The sequence below is a fragment of the Amblyomma maculatum genome, chromosome 8 (genome assembly GCF_055883805.1).
Source record: "Amblyomma maculatum isolate TAMU_Amacu chromosome 8, ASM5588380v1, whole genome shotgun sequence".
Lineage (NCBI taxonomy): Eukaryota > Metazoa > Arthropoda > Arachnida > Ixodida > Ixodidae > Amblyomma > Amblyomma maculatum.
The window spans coordinates 109,734,600-109,751,396 of NC_139351.1; the positions used below are offsets into that span (position 1 = coordinate 109,734,600).

At 51.7% G+C, this 16,797-nt stretch overlaps 1 protein-coding gene across 3 annotated transcripts in view; it reads right to left on the reverse strand.

Annotated features, from left to right (window-relative positions):
* LOC146182166 (protein phosphatase inhibitor 2-like) overlaps nt 1-16,797 on the reverse strand; it is an 82,685-nt gene that overhangs the window by 31,076 nt on the left and 34,812 nt on the right. The window contains exon 1 of one of the 3 annotated variants that reach the window (XM_084577186.1): nt 15,156-15,973. The exons of 1 other annotated variant lie outside the window; for it this stretch is intronic. In XM_084577186.1, coding sequence (XP_084433312.1) covers nt 15,156-15,358 — 203 coding nt within the window. In that variant the 5' untranslated portion in view covers nt 15,359-15,973. Of the gene's footprint in view, nt 1-15,155; nt 15,988-16,797 lie in introns of those variants that run through there. One more of the 3 variants, XM_084577189.1, reaches the window with a different exon arrangement.

Here is a 16,797-nt window from a genome sequence, read left to right on the forward strand (position 1 = left end):
GCGCCGTTCCGTTAAGCGGTAAAAAATATTAAAATTAGTTATAAACGCAAAATTAACGCGTTTTTTCTTTTTGTTTTTTTGAACCTGCACTGAAGCTCACGGGGAACCAGAGTACTCCCTTTGCCTGCTCGAGGCAGATGATCAGAACTCCTTCCGCTAGGAACTTCCTTAAACTTCCTTTCCTAAAGGACTGCCGTGTGACACGGTGCGTATCTCCATTGAGATAAAGACTACCTTGGTTGAAGGGAGTTAAAAGGAGTTCAGCCATGCCCGTGTGACAGCGGTATTAAACTTTACGAAATTGTCCTGTGTTGGGTACCTGCGAAAAATTCCCCACGCTTTGTTTTGTTCCTTTTTTGCTTGCTTACATTCTTTTGAATACCAGACTGTGATTTTGTTTCACCACTACAAAGGACTGACGAATTGCTACGTGCGCTGCAGTAAGGATACAATTTGTGTAAGCATCATTTAGTTCATCTATATTACATTTATCTCAAGTAATTTTTTCTAGGCTGGCCTTCTCTCGGAACAGTGCCCAATCGGCTAAATGCAGCTTCCAGCGTCGCGGCTTGGATGGGATGATTTGTGGTGAAGATGTTAAGCTGATTAGTACAGGTTAGTGATCCCTTCCGTATTGATTATCTAAAACGTCCCATTTAAAATCTGTAAAAATAGAGGGTGAGCTGAGAGATAAATCAATACAGCTCATTTTTCCTGAACTAGATGAACAGTAGGTTAGTTTCCCGGTGTTAAGGAGACATATATTATTACATAGTATACAATCCTTTATGATTTCGCCTCTCGTATCCGTTTTTCTGCTGCCCCAAAGGATGGAAGGTGCATTAAAATCTTCTAGTATTAAAAATGGCTCTGGAAGCTGCTTTAAAAGATCTTATAAGTCATGAATACTAAATTTAAGGTGTGGCTCTATGTATATGCAGCACACAGTTATTGTTTTAAAGGCCTGTAAGGTCACCGCTATAGCTGAATTCAAACTCAGTTTTAAGTTTGTGTTCTCGAACTGCTACTCCATTTTTTACTATGATGGCAACGCCACCTGAGAGCCTGCTCTCGGTCGCGACGGAAGAATGTATAGTTTTTGAGTATGTTCTTATGTTTGGGAACTAAATTTGTTTCTTGCAAACACAAGGCTAGTGGTGAGTAAGTGGCCAATAAGTATTTTATGTCATTCATATTAGTAAGTCTTCTGCAGTTCTATTGCATAAAAGCCATTTTGTATTAAATGAGTAGAGAAGGCTGTTTTGTTTTCGGGCCCTTTGATTCGGGGCTTATTTATTTTTTGTCGATCTAAGGAGCTGCGTCATCCGTCTGACGTCGACGGCACAGGACTGCCTTGGCTTGTGTCCATCGCGCCTTCTGACACGCTGGACGCCCGTGCAGACCGCACAGGTACGTTTGTGTTTCCTCTCACCGCATGGTGAGAGGCCTTGGGGCCGGCTGACCTGGGGGTCTGCGCAGCCTGTTTTTCTGGTGGTGGCACAGCGCTGGCCGCAGCCATCAAGGGCACGGATGGTCCTGCTCCCGGTTCACTGTGTGAAACCTGGGCAGGTGCCAGAGTCTGTTGTGGCTCAGTGCCCTGCGGTGCCACAACAGAATAGGCAGGTTTTTATTGCGGAAGCAATACTGCTAGCACTTTTCTGCCGTCGGTGGAGGTCGTTCCTTCGCTCCGGCGCACGACCACGTGACAGCGAGGAGAGAAGGGCCCCAGAGCGTCGCGACTTGAGACGAGCAAGATGATGGAAACCGTGGAGGGAAGAGACGCTTCCGCCAGCGATATTTTGAACGGACAATGGTTCATCAGAAAGAGAAACGTGGCCGTCAACAACGCCCAAGCCGACCACGTTGGAACGCTGAGCCTACCCAAGCCCAAGCTCCCTCAAGGGAGGAAGGTGGCCGAAAATTCGATTGAGCGACAGCAGCAGCAAATTCCCAGCACCGCTAACAAGATCATCATTCGCCCTATCAACATCAACAGGATTATCAACAGTATTATCAACATCGTAGGAAGATTGAACTTGTCTCGAGTTATCATCCAAGTCGCCGGCCTAGACCTGACGACCACGAAGGGTGACATCTCCCCAAACTCTACTCAGCAATCAATACTCGTCGCTACCACGGATACCGAGAGAACGATACCACGGATACCGAGACAGAAGTACGCAGCAATTCAAGTTCTGAAGATTAGGAACACAATTGAAGCCAAGTGATACATCGCCATGCCGGAAGACGGGCTTTCAGCAGAAAGCCATAGTATTTAATGCTGCGAACTCGAATATCCGATTAAAATTAGCCAGAAGAAAGCAGAAATATGCGCCCCGCGCGACGGGGCTCACCGCGGGTTGCGCCGCCGCCCGTGATTGGCCAAGACGTTGCGTGACGACATTCTGAGGACCGGGAAGCAAGTTCGGAGGTAGGCACACTAATTTGCCTATTTTTCGGCGGCCCACGCGGGACCGCTAGGCCTACCCGTAGGCCTAGCAGAAGAAAGACGCTCTCGGCGGCGGGAGCCACAGAAGAGCATGAGCAACGCAATGGAGCTGGTGGAGGGAGAGAATATCGACCCCGCGGAGCTAACTAAGGGTACGTGGTTTATTACGAAAAAGAAAGGCCGCGTAGTGCCCCTCGAAGAGGAAACGCGAACCGCGACCAAAGATGAAGAGCGGCGGACTACAGGTCACAAGGCCGCCATCGGAAGAAAGCTAGCGGCAAAATCGGTAGAGAAGCAGTCCGTGCAGATACCGAAGGACGCCGAAAAAATAATAATACGCCCCCGGGGCGGAGTCAGCCGCCTAATAGAAGGTGGAATGATTGAACTGGCTGAATCGATCGCCCGCGCCGCCGGCATCGACCTCAAGGACGCAGAGAACGACATCTTCTCGGCAAATATAAAGCAACAGTCCATACCAATCGCCACTACTAGCGAAGAGCGTGGAAGAAGGTACGCGGCTTTGCGCGTAGTTCTTTGCGTCAGCGAAAATATAGAAATAAAGGCTTATCCCGCTATGCCTGAAGATTGCGGCAAGGGAGTCGTGCACGACGTCGCCCTACGCTATTCCAACGAAGAGCTATTGGAGCGAATACGCCGGAGAAAGAACCCTTCAGTGCTCGGTGTTCGCAGACTGGGAGCAACCTCCAAGACAATACTAATCCTCTTCGAAGATCAGAAGGTACCGCGCTGGGTGTACCTATCTCCTTTCGCGCAAAGATGCGTCTTGTACAAGAAGAAATATGAAGTTTGCCGTGCGAGAGAGAGACTCCGCCTTGAGAGCGAGCTGACGCGGTTCATTTTGGCTCCGTGTTTTTCGAATTGTGTATGTGGATTTTAGACCCGATATGGCCTGAACCCACTCGAAACGGTCAGTGAAGGTGTTCGGCACCTGTTTGCAACAATTTTATTTTCGGCTCGCTGTTCAATTCGAAGCTTTCAAGGACTAGCGTTTCTGACGGGCTAAGCCTAATCGACGCCCTCAGGGCCCACCACGACCACGGCTGCTCCCGGGCCACAGCCGGGCGGCGCTGCCGCCACAGCGCATCCGGAAGATGTGACCTTCAAAATTTTACGACCGGCGACCTTCACTCCGTGCCAACCACCGACTACGACCCCACAGTCAAGCCAAGTTACAAGGCGTTCCGATTATCCGCCATTATCGGCGGGTCACGAGCAGATGGATGCTGCGCCATACTACGTATCCAGCCAAACCCTGACTCCGACACCACAAACGCCACAGGTTACACCGACTACAACCCCACAGTCAAGCCAAGTTACGAGAAGTTGTGATTACCCGCTCTTACCGGCGGGGCATGAACAGATGGACGCGGCGCCGTACTTCGCATCCAGCCGAACGGTGCCTCCGACGCCACAAACACAAGCTACAGGGAGCGTTGATTACCCGCTATTGCCGACAGTGCACGAGGAAATGGATGCCGCAGCTGTGACTGTCTCTGCAAGCCCTCCTGCTCAGGTTAAGACAACTACAGGATGCAGCATGACTTCAATCTATCGCAAGCGTCAAGTGTCCCCGCAACGTCTGCACACAGAACGGGTGAGTCGTCCTCATTTCACTGTTCTGATCAGGCCACTTAACAAAGTGCATGTCACAAACATCCCGAAACAGGCTATTACCAACGCAATAGAGCAAAGCGCTCCGTCTCAGTATTTTTCGGATATGGCCATTCTCCGCTTTGATTCTGCTGCTAACCGCATCCGCATAACTGTCAGGGACGCTGAGCATTTCAAGAAGCTGTGTACATTGACCCGTTTAATCGCGCGAACGCGGGATTCTGTCCAAGCGTTCGATGTGGACACGTCCCCACTGAAGCAGCCTGCGGTTGGCAGCACGCGAGGTGTGATCAGAATTAGAGAAGGCCTCACGATGGACTATATCATGGCACATCTGCGCTGCGAGACAGCTGAAATCACAGACATACGCATGCTCGGCAAGACAAATTTGCTACTTCTGACCTTCGCATCAGACGCATTACCTTCTCGGCTAGTATTCGACTACGAGATTACACGAATCCGTGAATACCGCCCGCGCCCAGTCGCATGTTATAACTGTCACCGCATCGGCCATGTAGCCAAATACTGCTCGTTTCCCGCCGTTTGTCGGGATTGCGGTAAGAACCCGCACCCTGAGGACCCCGGCTGCAAGCAGTTTCCTCATTGCGTAGCCTGCGGCGCTTCCACGCATATCGCACTGAGTGCCCAGTGCCCGGCTCGAGCTTATGCAAAGCCTGTCGACAAATCGGCACCTAAGGAGTCGGATGATCCGAATACGCATCAGGTGACATCCTCACATACTGTCTCCAAACATGTATCATATGCTGAAAAGACCTCTTCTCCAGGTTTAGCCGAGGTCATTGAGAGCCTCAGAGCAGAAATATCTGAACTAAGCTAGGAAAATCAGCGTCTCCGGGAGATAACTAAGGACAAGATAACAATGGACACCCGAACTCGTTCCCAGACTCCGCAACGCAGCCGCTCACAGAAGGGCCGCAAAAGCCGTTCGCCTACCCGCCGGCCGCAACCGGTCACAGCGTCTGATTCCGCCTATACCCACATGCTCGGGCTAATCCGACAGGAACGCGCCCAAGAGACACAGAAGCTGGAAGAAACTCTGCGAAAGGAAGTTAATGCAACTCTTACTGCTGCCCTCACTTCCATGCAGAGCCATCTGCAGACTATGTTTGAGGAGTTCCAACGTACCACACTCACAGACGATAGTAAGCGCCGTAAATCTGTGCCCCTTTCATGAGCACTATGGCTCATGGGATTCAATGGAACTGCAGAAGCTTCAATCAGAACGGTCCTACCCTTCGTACATTTTTGCCTCAGCGCCGTCCTCTTTTCATACTTCTTCAAGAAACGCGCGGTCCTTGTAAAATTCCTGGTTACTGCACTTACCAGACACCTACTATCCAACATAAAAACGGCCGTTCAGAGGGACAGGCGGCCGTCTTAATCCGAAACGATTGTCCTTCCACTCAGCTCTCGCTTCAATCCCTTTGCTCTTCCACTCGTGAGATTGTTGCAGTAAAAATCTTCCCCCCTGGCCAAAAACCTTTCGTCGTAGCATCGGCCTATTTCCGGCCAGGTAACGTCATGGCAGAACCCTGTTCCTGGCTCCCTTACCTTGAAAACGCAGCACACCCTTATCCTATTCTTATTGGCGGAGATTTCAACGCACATCACGCAGCCTGGAGCTCATCTCAGCCTAACCAACGTGGTAAACACCTATATGACGCCCTTGATCAAACTCTTCTTACCCTGTGCAACGAACCTAACGTGCCGACCCGTATCGGTCTCCATCCCTCTCAAGCAGACACTACACTGGACCTTACATTCTCATCACCGCGTCTTCTTCGGCGCTGGGAAGTCCTTTCTAATTCTTGGGGTAGTGATCACTTGCCCATCTTGCTCACTCTCAATCGTAAATGTCTTCGCGTTCGGACAACACGTTCGTTTTTCAACTGGGACAAGTTTCGTGCTAATACTACGACCCCCTTCTCGGATATTGACTCCTTTCTGTCTGTACTCCGAGATGCCCGCACTCAAGCTCTCGAATATATCCCCTGTGACGATTCCACAGTTGCCATGGATGCTCACCTGGCTAACCTTTGGCGTCGCGCAGATCACCTCACGCAACGTTTTCGGACACGCGGAAAACGTCACAAAGATCTCGTGCTTCTTCGACGACAATTCAAGCTTATCCGGGCATACCAGCTTCACCTGCAAAGTGAGGCTTGGCACTCTACATGCGACCGTCTTGGACAAGTACCGGGCCTATCACAACTTTGGCGCATCTTTCGTGGCCTAAATGGCAAGGCACGCGGGGCACCACCTCTCGCCGATCTCCTTCTCAATGGCAACCCGGCTGATGTTGAAGATGAAGTTATACGCACCTTTTTCCCACACGCCAGCCTAATGCCTCCACCAGCAGTTTCCATTTTCCCAGTCGGAAACCCTGATCCAGACCTGGATCGCCCATTCTCAAAGGGAGAACTGCAAGCAGCCCTCGGAAGAGGCCGAGCTCGCGCCACACCCGGGCACGACCGAGTTAGTTGGCAGGAGCTTAGCAATCTCGACTCGGCAGCCCAGGATGCCCTTCTCGACATCATTAATTCTTACTGGGAGACAGGAACGGTACCGGATAACCTCAAGCTTTCTCTTATTCTTCCTATCCCTAAACCTGGCAAAAACCCTCGACTTCCTAGTAATTTGCGTCCAATTGCACTGACTTCACATCTCTGTAAACTCATCGAGCGCCTGCTGCATACCCGGATTAGTCACTACATTGAATACGTCAGTCCTGGATTTCATCCAGCTCAAGCCGGCTTCCGCCCTAACCTTGGAACGCATGACTGCCTTTGGCTTTTGCGAAGAGTTCTGAATAGAGCTCATCGTAAAACGCTACCTGACTATCTCCTGGCTGTCGATATACACAAAGCTTTTGACAACGTTCGCCATGAGGTTATCCTGGAGGAACTCGCCAAACGCTTTCCTAGTAATCGTGCCCAAATCTGGATCCGCAATTTTTTGACATCTAGACCCATTCAGCTACATGGCAAAGCTCCGGGATGGGTGCCCAAAACCTATTACTTGGATAGGGGTGTACCTCAGGGCTCCATTCTCGGACCCATATTGTTCAACTTGGCCATGACACGCGTTGCCGAGAATCTGGAAATCAGCACAAGCGCAAGATTCGCTATATATGCCGATGATATTACCGTCTGGACTGAGGCAGCGGATTACGTAGACAAATATTCTATGGAGACTGAACTTCAGGCGGCCCTTCTTTGTCTTGAAGATACACTAACCAAAATTGGCCTCGAACTCGCACCACATAAAACAGAATTGATTAGTATCGACGGAAAACATAAAACCAACCCCAGTATGCAGATCCATCTTCACATCGGAGGCAACACCATCACCTCCTCAAATGGGCAAATCCGCATTCTTGGCCTGCCCATATCAAGCTGCAACAGCCCCCAGAAATGGGTTCGTCAGTTACAACGCCTTTGGCCAGCACTGCTACATACTATTCGTCGCCTGTCCAACCGGCACGGCGGTGCGCGGCAGCATGCCTGCCGTGCGATGGCCAGAGCAGCGGCGGTCGGAAAAATTCTCTATGGTACACCGGTCCTCCAACTGTCGAAGACTGACTTCGCTAAGGTCGAACGCCTTCATCGCGCTACACTACGCACTATTACCGGTCTACCTAAGCACACTCCTATAGCCGAACTTGAGCGTTTGGCCGCTCTTCCACCGCTCACTACCATCGTTACCGAGTCACAGACGCGTCATCGAATACGTCTAGAGAACACTGTCCAGGGGCGTCGCCTGCTGGCCTGGGATGAACAGCGTAACGACAAAACACCAGCCCTATATGCATCACTTCCCCCTTGGGAGATGCCAGTAGTCACACGCGTCCATCGCCGACCTATAAACCGCGATTTTGTCATTCCCCGGGAGCTCCTAGCTGCCCATCACCGACAAGAGCGAATCCCCGATACGACTGACATATACACCGACGCATCCATTACAAGCGAATTCGCATCTATGGCCTGGGTATGCGATGACAACCCTTCCCTTTCAGGCGCTTATGCCTGCCATCTACCTCAGGGTACCCCTCTTCACGCTGAACTCCTCGCGATTTGGGGAGCCTTGTCAGGAGTGCCTTGCACCGGAACTGGGTCACTACGTATTCTTACTGATTCCTTTGAAGCTTACAAGGAAATCGCTACTCCGGGTTCACAAGATGCAACAGCTACGGCTATACAGCGCCTCCTTAAACGCCACCAACTCGCGACCAGAACTGTCGCTATTCACTGGACCCCAGGTCACTCGGACGAATCAGGGGGCAATGCGGCGGCACACGCCGCGGCTGCCTTGGCAGGTGGGATGTCCACATTTACTTCCCCACCCCCCTTGCTTCATCCTTATTCGACCTTGGGCGGGCAACTCACCCCTTCTCTTGCCCTTATGCACTATACTCGGACCAGTCTTCGTAGCCTCAGTCAGCATCGCATGCAGGTGGCCACACCAGACCCACCTTTTACGAGAAGAACCCACCTCACCCGAAGTCAAGAAGTCTTTTTGAATAAGCTCATCGCCCATGCGGCTTACACGCCACGTATTATGGCCCGCTGGCGTCAGTATAAAGAGAAAATGATTACGTGCCCCCACTGTACGACTCTAACCTGCGGCGGCATATCTCATTTACTTTGGGAATGCCCTGCTTTTTCTACTGGACGCCCCGAGATCGAGCCCTACCGCCTGAACTACCGTTCCCTTCTAGAAACTGATGCAAACACACAGATGATATTTGCCAAGTATGGCTCGCTTAGTGGCCTGGTTAGAGCAATGTGATTCGAGTGACGACCTAAATAAACAATGAAGATTATGTCTACTCCCCTTTATCCCCATCCATGGCCATGAGCCTTCCCATTCAATAAAGGACATTCAATCAATCAATTGCCGTGCACGCGTGCGGGCGCATAGGACACCGAGACGACGTCTGTCCGGATCCGACGAATAAAAAGTGCCGCGGATGCGGCATGGAAAACCCGAAAGAAGGTCATCTGTGCGAACCGAGGTGCCAGCTATGCGGAAAGAATCACCTCCTCGGCGACAAGCGATGCCGGGAGATATATAGAACCCCATACATCACCAAAAAAAGACGTTGGGAGAAAAAAACTGGGTCAGCCGGAACAACTGAAAATGGCTGATGCAACGCAAAACTGCGAGCGCGAGGGACGCTCAAGAACCAGAAATGGTGAAGACCCCGGGCTACTAAGAAGGAGATCGAGGTCTAACAGCAAGGACTGCCACCACTTCACAGCCAAAGAGGGGGACTTCCCAAGGCTGGAGGAAGGAGCCACCGCCAACTCTACGCGACGCCGCTCGAGCTCCGGTACCAGGGACCGATCCAGCTCTGGACGAAGGCGCTCCAGTTCGAGGACCTTGGCCGACTCATCCACTGCCAGCAGCTCCGGGTGCTTTACACGGGACCCCAAGACGTCGTGGGGACCACCTGCACGCAGACGCAGTCCGAGCGGAGATCGAAAAACGGTAAGCTTCACGGTTAGCAGTTCACAGGTAAATAGAGAGGCAGACGAGAGAACTAAAAAACTAGAAAAAGAGAATCGAGAGCTCAAGAGCATGCTCAGCACGCTCACTACAGAGATTCAAAATTTAAGAATGGAAAAGAGTACCCCCCCTCCTCCACCGAGGAACCAACTGGCACCCCAAAAACAGGTACAGAAACAGATGCCCTCTCTCCCGCCTACAAAGGTCGTAGTCGCGCGCCCTGAGCCGAGGGATAATGAAGAGGAGAAAATGATTATTGAAACAATCAGGCCACCCCCGCAAAAACGTAAAGGGGACGAGACGGATCCGCTGGTGGCATTAGAAAGGAGACCGGACGCTAAATACGAAGCAAGATTTGAAAGAATCGCGACCCTCCTCACCCAATTAATGGGTGCGGTAAATCAAATGCAGACGCAATTCACCGCGATGCAGAACGCCTTCATCGAGAGGCTAACTACATTACAAAAGACTGTGACGCAAATTCAACAAAATGGACAGGCGCAGTAAAAATGAAGACTGTCTGGTGTGGCAGTGGAACTGCCGCGGCTTCCAACGAAAGTGAGCGCTCTTGCAACAGCACTTAGAGCAGAGCGAAGAAAAACCTTTAGCTATAGCCCTTCAGGAAACAGGAAAAGGTCTACCAAAATTATCGGAATATCAGGCGTTCCACGGTGACCGGGGAGAAAAATCCCGCGTCTCCACGCTAGTTAAAAGACACATAGCGGTAGTCGAGCATGAGGTCAACTCGCGAGACATAGAAGCTGTATTAATAGAAATTATCACTGGTCGCAAGGAAGAGGCTAGTCTCTTCATCTTAAACGTGTACAGCACCCCCCAGCAGAGAAAGGTACGTTTCCGCGCCCTCTTCCGCAAAGCGATCAAAACAGCAGGAAGCAATACTCTTATAATTCTAGGAGACTTCAATGCCGCCCACCAAGAATGGGGCTACAATAGACACGACCCCAAGGGTAGGCAACTGTGGGAGGACATACATGAGCTCGGCCTCACCCTCCTGACGGACCCTAGCTGTCCGTCCAGGATGGGAAACAGCGTCTGTGCAGACACCACCCCGGACCTTACCCTAGGAAAAAACACGGGAGACGCAGTCTGGAAAAAACACAGCTAAAAATTTTGGCAGCGACCACTTTGTTCTGGCTCTCACCCTCAGCAAGGGCGTCAAAACGCGTCGCCTCAAAAAACCCAAAATCACCGATTGGGACAGGTTTAGGCAAATCAGAGAAAACTGCGAATCAGGAGATAAAATCCAAAACATAGAGCAATTGGCAGAGACGCTTAAGAAACAAGTAGAGAAAGCAACCACGACCCTACGGGAGGACGATGCGCCGGTGACGGTTGACAGCAAACTCCTTCATATGTGGGAAGCAAAATGCGGCATGGAGAGGCGTCTCCGGTCGCAAAGATGGAACAGGAACCTTAGGCGAAGGATAGCAAGATATAACAAAGAGATTGAAGATTACGCAGTAAAACTTTGCGAACAAAACTGGTGTAGTAGGTGTGACGAGATGGAAGGGAACATGAGCCTTGCTAATACGTGGAGCCTACTCAGACACCTACTTGATCCTGACAATTCGAAAACTCAATCGGGCATAAGACTGACGAAAGCCAGACACGCGTTCGAGGGCACGGACGGGGAACTCATGGCGAAACTAATTAACATGTACGTAGGCGACACACAAACCTTACCCCTGCCGGATTACGAAGGACCCTTAAACGAGGCCCTAGACGCGCCGATCACGGAGGCGGAGGTTCGCGCCGAAATATTAGGCCTAAAAACAAAATCGGCTCCCGGCCCAGACGAAATCACAAACAAGGTTCTCCGAAATTTGGACGATAATTCCATCCGCGCGCTCACCAAATACATGAGAATCGTATGGGACAGAGGCCGCCTCCCACAACAGTGGAAGACGGCAAACGTAACTTTGATACCGAAGCCAGGCAAACCCCCTAAACTAGAGAACTTACAACCAATCTCTCTAACACCCTGTATAGGGAAATTGATGGAGCGGGTAGTCCAAACGCGACTAACGCGTTTCATGGAGCTTAACGACCTGTGGCCGCAGCCTGTGCACACAGGACGTAATGCTCCGCTTGAGACACGACATCATAGAAAGCGAAACCAGGGACGCGAGGGTACTACTAGGTCTAGACCTGACAAAGGCGTTCGATAACGTAAAACACGCGGCAATTCTTTCTGGCCTCCAAGAATTGGGGGTCGGAAAGAAAACGTACGACTACGTAAAAGACTTCCTGTCGGGTAGAACGATAAAGTTTCAGGACATTGAATCCTCCACCGTCAAACTAGGAAGCAGGGGTACGCCACAGGGTTCGGTGCTGTCCCCGTTCCTCTTTAATGTTGCCATGCGAAACCTCCCGGCAGAACTGAGGAAAGTGGAAAACTTGAAATTCAGCATGTACGCGGACGACGTCAACCTGTGGGTTACCCAGGGGAGTGACGCGAGCATCGAGGAGCGCTTGCAAGCGGCGGCGGACACCGTGGTGTCCTACGCGGCCGAAAGGGGCCTCTCGTGCTCTCCACAAAAATCGGAACTGTTTATCTACAACCCGAAGGCGCTCAGGTGTAAACGCCAGATAAACATCAGCGTAACAGTAGACGGCCAAATAGTGCCAAAAGTCGAACAAATTAGGATGTTGGGGCTGTTTCTACAAGCAGATGGGTACAACGATACAACGGTAAAGAAACTGAACGCGTACGCCACGCAAGCCACGGGTCTGTTCAGGAGAATCGCACTAAAGGGTCGGGGCCTTAAGGAACGAAGCCTCCTGAAACTAATGCAGGCTTACATCACTAGCCGCATATGTTACGCCACACCATTCCTAAACATTAGATCAGACGAAAAGCAGAGAATAGACGCACTCATCAGACGATGCGCGAAGAGGGCTCTGGGACTACCCATCTCGACCTCGACTGAACGCCTCCTCGAAATGGGGGTGCACAACAATTGAACGGAACTAGCGGAGGCTGTGCGCATGGCGCAACTAGAAAGATTGAGCAGAACCACCACGGGCAGAACCATCCTCGGCTGGGTGGGACTGCAGTCAGATAGAGGAACAAGCCACAAAGTAGACATTCCACGAGAGTGTCACGAATATATAATAGTACCCCCCCCCCCCCCCCCCCCCTTACCTAAAAACATGCACCCTACGTACAACAAGGAGAGGAGACAGAAGAGGGCCGAGACGCTCGCAAAGAAAGCGGGGAAAATGAAGCCGGGGGAGGTCGCCTACGTGGACGCGGCTAGCGGGAAGTCGGGGGCGGCGGTGGCTGTGGTCGTCAACGGCCGCGGCGTGCCCGCCGCCGCGTCCGTTAGAAGCCGAAATGTAGACACGGCTGAAGAAGTTGCAATAGCGCTCGCTTGCGTCGGAACGGAAGCCAGCATAGTTATTAGTGACAGCAAAACAGCTGTCTAGTACTTTGGAAAAGGGAGGGTCTCGACGGAGGCAGCCAAAATTTTAGAGAAAGGAAAACTTGAAAGAAAGATTCGAATTACTTGGACCCCCGCGCACGAGTGCGTCCCCGGCAACGAGGCGGCGCACGAGCTAGCCCGAGCTCACTACTTCCGGGCAGCCGTAGAGCCGCCTGATTGCGATGGGATGAACGATGGGATGCCTTGATTCCCCTGGCGCCAAGGAAAACATAAATAGTAGAGAAGCCTGGGAACTGCTACTGCGGAGCGAGTCCCCCGCCAACTAGCAGCAAGCTGTCCGCCTGGCGGCTGAAGCCGCGAAGAAACACTGTCGCTTCGCCTGTCTTTAGTCGCGGAGGCCCCGGCCTCCGTCCCATAGGCCTGCGTGCCGGGGGCGGGGAGTAGGGGGCCTCCTACATCGGTGGAAAAATAAAGTTCATAACAACAACAACGGGGAAGCTGCGCATGCGGCTCCTTCGCTACGCTGTGTTGATCGCAGCTCTCTGCGGCTTTGTGAATGTCATTATGGCATGCCATTTCCACACGAATGAACAGTGGGATTTTTACCGCATGTATCCGTACAAGATACGCCCACAAGCAATGCAGCACTTCCGCTATGGGGAGCGTATATTTGACATGAAAACTTGCTTTGGTTACAGTGAGGCATTTTTAAAAGTAATGTGTGTCATTATTAGCAGAAACTACATGGCCCGCAGCGAAACATCGGCCCGCATATTCCTGGGAAGGAAGGGCAGCGAACCTAGCCGACTTCCTCCGTCCAGGCCTCTCGCCCCGCCTGAAAGGTCATTATTGTGAAAAATGAACCCAAAGCTTGGTGTACCAAATCCTGCTTTGAATGCCAGTCGTGGTACCTTGGGGAAACGAAGAATTTTATAGAAAGGGTGAAGCAGTACACAGCTGCTACCAGACAAATGAACAATAAGCGAAGCGCGGTAGCGGAACTCTGCAATGCATACGAGGCACTGACGGGGCCATTGAGCTGGAGACCAAGTCAAATGCGCGCAGAATGCTGCTCGAGTCATAGGTCATTTAGCAGACGTTGAAAGCCTTTCCTTTTTATCGTACTGTCACAATACACGTTTAGTGAATTGACGGCTGAGGTATGTTGAAAGCCAAGCTGCAGCTCCTGCGCGCCCATACCTGTATGAGAAAACCGTGTTCCGAATGACGAGGCAGCAACGGGTGCAAAAATCGCAAGGCCATGTATGAACAATTTCGATGATTGATTGCTTGGACGCACCGAAGAAAACGTCGCTTTTTGCGCTCCTTACCTGAATGCGCCTATACCCAGCTGAGCGGTACACTCCATATCTTCTAATGCTCCCGTAAGGGTTTCACAAAGATATCAGGCACGTGCCGTGCTGGAAAAGATCTCGCAGTATTCACAAACTAGCTTCGACACAGCAGTGGGCTCTTCCTAATCATCTGCTAGTTCGCAAAAATCATCAGCGCGTGCTACTGATGAGTTGTCCATGTTTAGCACAGAAGCCGTTGCGGGAAGCTTTTGCGCAAAAAAAAGGAAAAAAAAAAGAGACGCGCGAATACAACCATGCGCCGATGCGATTATGAAATTGCAGTCCATGAACGAATCATAGATGACTGTCCCGACTGTTTTGTACAAGAAACAGAAAGAACTGCGTCATGGTTCAGCCATGCATTTCTGTCAAAGCCCTATAGTAATCGCATTAGGAACAAACTGCATGTAGTCAGAGTTACAAAAATGCTTCGAGTAGATTGTTTCCTTTGGTCGGCTTGAATTTATATCTCCTCTCAGCAACGCCGCAAGCTTTTAATACAATGGAAGATTACATCGTCGTGTCCACAGCTGTTCGTGCATCCGAACACATGCAGAGCCTCTGAGGGACGGGTAGCCCGTTTTGGAGGTGGAGTGGTGCCAAACACTTCCACCAGGGGCGCGGACGGCCTACCTCAAGCTTTTGGGCCCAGCCTTCGCCACCACAGTACGTATTACTTCCGCCCTGGCGATCTTGAACGTCCCGCTATTTTTTTTTTTTTCACTAGTCACGCGCGCGGTTGTCACGGGGCTGAACTGATCGAAGAGCAAAACGACGACTCACCTGCGGTTATCATCGGTGCACTGCGCTTGCAGCCTTTTCGGCGCCACAGTAGCGTTTACTTTGTGCGGGGCAGCGAGAGGTGTGAAGTGCTCCGAAAGAGTGTCACGTCCGTGTTCTAAAAGAAGACAGCGTTGGCGCTGCGCTTCAAGACACGGGCACCCGCTAGCATGCGTTTTACGTTCGTGCGTTTTACGTGCGTTCATGCTTAGCACGTGCGCCCACGTGCGCTTTGCTCTCGACGCAGCTAGTGGATGTCGCGTCTGACGACAGGTGTCGGCAACGCCACGTTTGGGAGTGCCTTTATGTGGAGCGTGTGCCGCCGGAAAAAACCTGAATGGCACTTATATGCCTACAGTGAACCACGCAGTGAACACTGGAACCCGGCATCGACGGCGTGCAACTAAGCCTACGCTACGCCTTACGCTGGACGTGTGCCGCCACCTGTAACCAAGGCGCTCAGATACAGGCTTCGCCTGGGAGGCACTGGGTGGCGCTAGCTGGCACGTGGTTGCGGGAATGGCGAGGCCGTCGAAGAAAAAGGAGCGCGAGGACGAGCCGATGGTGCAGTGTGACAGCTGTCGGAGGTGGGCTTACCTGGATGAGACGGGTTTTGCAAGCGCTGAAGCAGCTGGAAACAAGTCTTTTACGCGCAACCTGTGCGGCATAGTCGAGGCACTTGCTGCCAGACTGCAAGCATCGGAGCGTGAAGTGGATAGCCGCAAGCTCCTAGAGAGATTAGGACACGACGTAGAAGGGATCGTAGGTAGAACAGCCACCATTCCAGACGAGGTCCGTCAAACACCGGATGTCAGCCCCCTGCCGAGAAACATGGATCCCAACCTCCACGCCGATAGAAGGCAGGCCAGGGCAGACTATGTGCAGCGGAACCTAGCCACAATGGAAGATACAGTATACACAGACGCGGCCCTATACCCATGGGACCGCAGGACCAGGAAGTTCAGAGTCGCGGCAGCAGTGGTAGACCACATGGGGGAACCAATCAGCAGTGCGACGTTAAGAAACTGTACGGTAACGGAGGGGGAGGAGGCTGCCGTAGGTCTAGCGGCGGCCGAAGGTCACCGTAGGAACAAGTCTCTGATAATCGTAACAGACTCCAAAGCGGCATGCAGGAACTACACACGGAGCAAAATAAGCAAGGAAGCGCTGAGCATCCTCCTCGAAGCAAGGCTTCCAAATAAGACCTTAAGACACAGAATTTTCTGGATACCGGCACACACCGGGATAGAGGGTAATTCGAGGGTAGACAGCCTAGTTCGCGAGATCACGAACCGAGCAGTGCAGTCAGAAGCCCTGGAGGACTCCATAACGGTGGAACCAACGTATACAGAAATACTAAATTGCCACAGAGGGCGGAGATTCAAATACCCACCACCCCACACTTCATTAACACAGCACGGTCTGCTGGCGGAGACTACAAGCAGGGACTTTCCACAATCTATACATACTACACAAGATGTTCCCTACACAATACAGGAACACATGTCCGTGGTGCGGGGCAACCCCCACACTATACCACATCACATGGGAATGCGAACGAAACAGAGCCTTCCACAAACTAAATAACCCGAGTGCGGAACAATGGGGTCTGCTGACAAGCAGCGAGCTCACGGCCCAAAGGGAA